This window comes from Pistacia vera, unplaced genomic scaffold (assembly GCF_008641045.1).
Source record: "Pistacia vera cultivar Batoury unplaced genomic scaffold, PisVer_v2 Contig461, whole genome shotgun sequence".
Taxonomy (NCBI): domain Eukaryota; kingdom Viridiplantae; phylum Streptophyta; class Magnoliopsida; order Sapindales; family Anacardiaceae; genus Pistacia; species Pistacia vera.
Window position 1 is genome coordinate 492,061 of NW_022196292.1, and position 7,642 is coordinate 499,702.

Here is a 7,642-nt window from a genome sequence, read left to right on the forward strand (position 1 = left end):
ATATTGTAAACTGGCCAAAGATGGATCGATGGATCATGGATGGATGTGATGGCAACTTTTAATTAATTGAAACCCGTGTTCAACCAAGCTTTAGTTTGAAGTTTGAACTCCTTTTCTCACTTTTCAACCATCTGCAGCAAAAGGGATTTCTCAGATTTTCGAGCTGCTGCTGCTATACATATAGCTTTTTCAACGTTCATCAAATATTTTCCAACCCCTGGCCTGTTTACAGATAAATTAACGTTACAAATTAACTCAGATTTTGAATTAGCTCACTCCATAAAGCAGAACGGTGTAAACAGCTATGAGTAAACATTACACTAATGTTTTTCATGAAACAAAAATCTCCTTTGCAGCAGCACCTTATCCCAAAAAAACAAAAGGCAAGAAACTTTATTAAGTTTTTGACCGATGAGAGAGACAAAAAGGGGACCTAATATAGAGGAAGATAATGCAATTACTGAAAGAGAATATTGAATGAAAGCCCACCAAAACCAGTCATTTCATATCAAACGTGCATTGTTTTGTATGTGTTTTTAATTTTCTTCGCCTTTCAGCCCTTTTGAGGTTTTCCTTCCCTTTTTCAAGTGCTATTTGCCTCTCCTTTTTGTGTGTAATAGACCCCCTAGCGTAGCCACCACAATTCTCCATCACTGTTTTCTTCTTATTTTTTATTCTTTCTTTCTGTGTGTTGAGTTGCAGCTGGCTAGCTACCATGAATACCGCTGATGATTTTATTATTATTATTATTATTATTATTATTATTGATTATTGAATTAATTAAGTTATCAACTAATCCATGATTCATCATTTTGTACCACTTTTTTTGCATGGTTATATTTTCATGCCATATATGACAAATTCTATGCTTTATGAACCTTGAATTCTAGTGAGATCCACACATCACCCATTAAATAGTAAGATTATTCTAACATCAATTATAAGAGTACGATATAAATGAACAGTGATATGTCTGTTTCAATTAAGTCGATGTTTTCTACTTTACATAAGCGTCTATCACCTATAACATATCTCGTTTATTACCTAGAATACACTTTCTGATTCAGTGAAAAACGGAGAGCAAAATTGGTTCAGATATTAGGGTTTTTGAAGAGGGGATGCCAGTAAGTCTTTTAACGGTGAAAGATTGAATTTTGGTGATGGAGATTGGTTAGAACTTGACTTGGGAGGGGTGGGTATACATTCCACAAATTACCACAAACTCTCTCATTCACTATCGGATTAGTATGTTACAAGAGTAAACAACTTTTTTCCACCCAAGGTTTTCCTTAATGACACTTTTCCGCCTAAAAAGTTTCAAAATACTAATTTACTATCCAAAGTTTATATTCTATTTATTACCCAGAATACACTTTCCGATTCAGTGGTGAACAGAGAGTAAAATTGGTCCAGACTGTTAAGGCTTTTGAAGATGGGATGTCAATGTGTCTTTTGGTGGTAAAATGTTAGATTTTGGTGGTCGAGATTGGTCAAAACCTAACTTCAGAGGGGTGGTTGCGCGTGCCACAAATTGCTTGATTTCTAGCAATTGGCAGGGTCGGTGCGTTCCATAGAACCTGAGAGTTTCAATCAGTGATGATCAAAGAAGAGAATAGTGATGGTGTAGGGTCATAACGATATTGGAATCGGCCAACGATTGGTCAGAATATAAACTTTACTTTTTGGGTGGAAAAGTGTCACTAAGTCAAATCTTGGGTGGGGAAAAAGTCGTTTACTCTATGTTACAAAAGACTCCGTTATCCCAAAATTTCAGTACGTTATTAAATTGCAAGCATACATGGAAAGCAAGCTAAAAAGTAGAACACAAATTGAAATGCTTCCGCATGGATCAGGACAAGGTCTTTCATGCATGGTGATGGAACTCAATATTTGAGTTCGGTAAATAACGGTTCATGTGCAGAGATTAACCAGTAAAGTAAATTAATAAACTAATTGATGTATTGGAGGAAACAAAGATGGGCCCAATTACAGTTGTTATTTTCCTTATTTTATGAAGTTGATATTGACAAGCATAAGCACCAAATGACGGTCCACTACTTTCCGTAGTTTGACGGTTCTTTAGATTATGGATGTATTATTCAAGATGTTTTAGATTGAATTTCCAGATTATTAGAAAGCGTACACGTGGAGCTTACCTAACGCTTAACTTCAAGATTCTGGAGTATTAGTTCAGATGCGTGCAGCTGGTCCAGATACCTAAAAAAAAAAAAATTGTGGAGTGAACGTTTCAAGTAGAACAAGTAGCATGGATTCCTATGCTTATATATTTTGTCAATTGTCATTTGCCATTTGCCATAGCACCTCCTTGTCTCTTGTCCTTTTCTTTTGAAATCCCCTTTTTCCACTTTTAAGCTACTCATCTTCTATCAAAACCCACCACCAACTGAGATTTACTTCTTTTAATGCAATGCAAAAGCCACCATTTTTACAAAGCTTCAAAGGTGATTGCTTTCTAAGACAAACCTTCTGGTCAAACAAATTGACACCCTTTTAAGCACTACGACACATCCTATACTTATACAACATGTTCTTATGTGTGAAATTTCAATATGGTATCAGAGGGACAGTTTTTTGATTTGTGTTTGGTCTTATATACATATTAATATGGGTTGGTTTTTCTTAGTTTGGTTAGATTTAACAAAGAGTGAATTGATCTTTGAACCACTAGCTTGGTTCTACTTTTCAAAAAACTATTCAGTGTGAGTAGTCTCACTCTGATCAGCATATTGTGTATGTATCATAGGCAGAGATTATTCTTTAACAATTATGATTTTGGATGTTCTTTGGTGTTGTGTTTTTATCTTGGTCAAGACTTTGTCAATATCTGATGGTGGTATTTGCTGCATTTAATGCTGTTCCAGTCATATTTCACTGTGGGGTCTAAACCTTACTTGGGTGCTATTATGCAGAAATATATTGGCGGGGTGGCTCTGGTTAAAGCCATTGAACTTCATGGAAACAATAAAATTTCAAGACACAACGGTCTAACAGGTATTGCACAAAGTAGTCCCATTAGCTGTAGATAGTATGCCTCTTTGGTTTCTCTTGTTTAATATGATTCAACTCATCACTTTTCTGAAACTTTTTCTGAATGAAGCTCTGAAAAAGCTATTGTGCTTAGTTGCTGGTGATGATATATTTTTTTTTTTACTCCCACTGCTCGCTCCTCTTCTCCTTTCTCTCTCCATGCTATCCTAATGAACCAGTACTGAAGCAGCTGACTCCTTCTGGCAGTGGCTGCATCGTGTTGTTTTGTAAACGAACTCAGATCTAAGAGTTAAGTTTCTAAAGTTCTTTTGCTTGTTTTCATCATACTGCCTGATTTTGCTTTGCTTCATTGACAGTGATCCACTTAAAAAGAAAATATGGGGATGACAAGTGAATACACCCTTGAGCACTTACCACCTTAAGCTGGTAGGAATTTCAGTTTTCTTCTTCCGTTGGGCTAGTTCTTGAACATATGGAGCATCTCTTATGCTATTTATTTCTCAGAAATTGCATTAAGAATTAAACATCTGATTCGAGAGTAGAGAATCTCATTTTTCTTTTGTCTTCTGTCACAGAAGGAAATGGACTAGCATAAGCCTCTGTGAAGCCAAAAAGAGGCAACCACCTAATGCCGAAGTCCAAAATTCTTAAAGCAAGAGGTATATATATTCAGATACATCCTTTGTTGATTTGTCGCTTGTCATTAAGCAAATAACTACCAACCACATGAATTCGGCAAAATGGTGTTTATTTCTATCTCTGTTAAAATGGGAGCTCTTTAAGAGGCTTGGCTGTTTCTGATCAACTTCAAACGTGTTGCATATGAAAAATATATAAATTCATGCAAAGGAAGACAGATTTAGAAAGTTAGCATTGCTTCGCACTTCCATTTCTTTATTCTCTGAAATATCTAGCTGCCTTTCGCAGATTGTACAGCGTCAAGAAAGTTAAAGTCAGGAGTTTGTGGTACGACATGCTTGCAGAAGGCTTAGCGTTTTAGCCATTTTCCCAGTAACTGTGACAGACAAATCAATCCCCAAGGTAACTCCTTTGATTGGATTGTAATTAGCTCCTTTCTCACTGGGAAAATTGAACCAAAGCATTTAATCATGTCAAAACTGGGGAGGGGTATGCACATTATCACCCAAAGATTTTTCCTTTCATTTTCCTATTTGGTCAAATCCCGTTTTCCTTTGTTTCAGGATGCCACAGGACTGAATCCGGTATAGCAGTTTTTGGCAATTTGTTGGTATTTCGACATTATCTCTTTCTCATACCGGAAAAAGTTTTTTGATCAAAGGTATCCTCTTACACGGGGACCATGGATGAAAGATAAACATCGGTACACACACACGATGAGGGATGTTTTCAGATTTTGTCGAAGTGATATACTTCAGAAAAAGCATTATGTGTTTCAAACGAGTATCTACAACCTATGAAAATTCATTTGCAATCCTCCAAAGAAGGCAATGACATTTGTGGAGCCGAACTTTTAGATCTGGCATTACTCGTAGCCACTCATCACTGTCTCAAACGTTCAGCTTGTTCATTAGAACTACCCCTCCATTAAAATCTTTAGCTACAGCTGTAACTCGTACCATTCCTACCTTTGTCAATGTTGGAGGTAACTTGATAACTCCCATGACAACAATTACCTGATGTTTGTTATTTATATTTGATAGTTCGGTGTAAGAGCAATCTCTAATTGTGATCCTTTTTTTTTTTTTTTTTTAATCTTCAGCAAGGCTCAGGCTTGCGCCCCATGGAATCAGCTTGGCGACATTTTGGGCACAAGTTGTTTCTGATATGTTTCAATACACCAAACGTGGATATCTGAGGAGATGAAAGTGCATTTCAGATATATATTGTGAACTTGCGACGCCACTTTGTGAATCATGGTGCTTTCGTCTCCCTATTTCATACCATCTCACTGATATGTTTTTTCTTCACGAGGCATGGGCAATATTTTGGATCCACATGTGGGAGGTGTTTTGTTTTCTTCCTTCAATTCACACTTGATAACCCTTTAGCATTAGGAATCCAAGAATTCATTGACCGTACTCCACAATGGCAAAGTGAAATGAGTTTTAGAGATGATAAAATTTTAAAAGAATTTTCAGATACATAAGCTGCGTATTATAGTCGTCTTCTAATTCATAAATCCTCATCCCAATGCCTATTTTTTTTATACATTAAGGTTATTGTAACAGCTATTCAATTGCAGGTCACTTGTTTATCGTTTGGAAAAAGTTGATCCAAGAAGGATGAAACATGAGGAGAAGCTAGCTTTCTGGATCAATGTGCACAATGCTCTGGTGATGCATGTAATTTCTCTAATTCTAAAGCTATGAATATAATTTTCTCATTGTGAGGCAATTAACTAGTGCAACTCATTTGCTAATCCTTTGTCTTGCAGGCATTTTTGGTTTATGGAATTCCCAAAAATAATCTGAAAAAAGTATCTTTACTACTCAAGGTGAGCTTTTCTCTGGTTACTTTAGACAAGAAACTGGCTTGTGATTTTCTATTCACAAAATCTATGGCTGATGCAGGCTGCATATAAAGTGGGAGGCCAAACCATAAATGTAGACATGATTCAAAGTTCTATTCTGGGATGCCGAATCCCACGTCCAGGACAAGTAATTCCCTCAAAAGATTTATCAAATACTGCTTGTTTGTGAGACATCATCATCTGACTCCTTTGGTTAATTCTGCTTGCAGTGGCTGCGTTTTCTATTTTCTTCCAAGGCAAAATTTAAGGTTGGAGATGCACGAAAAGCTTATGCAATTGAGCACCCTGAACCTCGTTTGCATTTTGCACTTTGTTCAGGAAGTTATTCTGATCCTGTGGTATATATGCTCCCACCCTTCATTTATATATTTCAAATGTCTCCCTTGTTAAATCCACAACATTTTTTGACATGTTAAATGGTTCTCCAGGTCCATGTATACACACCCAAGAGAGTTTTCCAGGACCTGGAAACAGCAAAAGAAGAGTACATTCAATCAAACTTCAGCATAAACAAGGAGCAGAAAGTTCTTTTGCCAAAGATGGTAGAATCTTTTGCAAAGGATTCAGATATGTGCTCAGCTGGTTTGCTTGAGATGATTAAGCATTCCATGCCAGATTCTTTCAGGAAGAACATTCAACTATCTCAACACAAGAAAACTGGAAAGATCATTGAGTGGATACCCCACAACTTCACATTCCGTTTTCTGCTATCAAAAGAACTGGCATAGCAAAACACCTCCGCAGCCAGCGGCCGAGAACCTCCTCTACTACAAGAATTATCTTTACATTTCACTAGTTTGCTAGCTTGGTAGATTAGAATGACAGAAGAATCACAACTAAACTTCTTGTTACATCAGGCTTTAGCTGAGGGCTGAGCTTGTTTGATTCAGGAGTTTTTTTCCATAATAGCATGGTTGCGATTCGGCTGTCATTTTCAAATTGCTTGAGTTCTTTATGTACAAATTTGTTAAATGAGATAAGGGGGAGAGATGAATATCAAAATGGCTTATGGCTGTAAGAAGTCTGTACTTTGTACAAGTTTCATGATTTTTTTTTTTTGTTGTGTGAAGCATATCCTTTTCAGCCTTTTTTTTGGTGCAACAACTTGAATTGAAAGTGCTTAAAAGTAGATAGATAAAAGTGTGACAGCCTCAAGCTTCATGTGGTTTGAAAAAAAAAAAAAAAACACATAAACCGGCTTCTACCTACCTAAAATGGTGTAAAAATAAGTAAAACATATCACATTAGAGTAATGGTACGCTTACAACCTATTCTCACAAACTTTTCTTACAACCTCGACGTGACAATTGAGTTAGCACTATCACGTCAGCTCCATCCACACCCAAGTGTCACGGGCTGGGAGTTTCACACCCAAAAGACTAACCTATTGAGTGAAAGGACTCCCCCTATTTATAAGCCCAGGACCTTCCTGGTACGTTTTTTATGTGGGATTCGTTACATTCTCTCACACCCAATCCTGTGACGCCCTCATCACAGGTGGGACCCCTGCCTACCCGTCCACCTCACTCTTGTGTGGACCCACAATCACACGTGGATGCCCCTGCATGGGCGCTTGGCGGGACATCGAAAGAGAGATCAGGTTTGCTCTAATACCACTTGTCACGGGTTGGGAGTTTCACACCCAAAAGGCTAACCTATTAGGTGGAGGGACTCCCCCCATTTATAAGCCCAAGACCTCCCCAATAAGCTTTCGATATGGGATTCATTACACAAGGCACAAAATGATTTTGACTAGACTTAAGAAACAATCATTCCTTCATAGAGAATGATTGTTAACTTATTCTCACAAACTTCTCTCACAACCCTGACGTGGCAGCTAAGTTGGCATTGTCACGTTGGCTCCATCCATACTCAAAACACAAAATGATTTTAATTAGACTTAATAAACGACCATTCTTTTATAGGAAACGACTATTCCTTATTGAAGAAATGATCATTCCTTCCTTACGGAATGGTATTGCCATTCCAGGGAATGGTCATTCCTTAACGAAACTATAGTCATTCCTTCGTAAGGAATGACTATACCTCCTTAAAGAATGATCATATCTTATAAAAATTCTTTAATGTATGGTCATTCCTTCGATACCTTATTAAAAGAAT

The 7,642-nt window shown here is 37.2% G+C and overlaps 1 protein-coding gene across 1 annotated transcript; it reads left to right on the top strand.

Moving 5' to 3' along the window:
• Positions 1 to 5,076: 5,076 nt before the first annotated feature.
• LOC116145411 lies at positions 5,077 to 6,424 on the top strand. The gene is made up of 6 exons (XM_031430873.1): positions 5,077 to 5,084; positions 5,234 to 5,333; positions 5,426 to 5,485; positions 5,562 to 5,648; positions 5,731 to 5,859; positions 5,950 to 6,424. Exons 1-6 carry the CDS (start codon positions 5,077 to 5,079, stop codon positions 6,247 to 6,249), a joined length of 684 nt encoding a protein of 227 aa, XP_031286733.1. The 3' UTR covers positions 6,250 to 6,424.
• Positions 6,425 to 7,642: the final 1,218 nt, after the last annotated feature.

Coding starts and splice junctions, on each gene's coding strand:
- LOC116145411 (XM_031430873.1), top strand. Junction 5,486..5,561: donor AAGTATCTTTACTACTCAAG/GTGAGCTTTTCT, acceptor TGGCTGATGCAG/GCTGCATATAAAGTGGGAGG. Junction 5,860..5,949: donor GAAGTTATTCTGATCCTGTG/GTATATATGCTC, acceptor ATGGTTCTCCAG/GTCCATGTATACACACCCAA.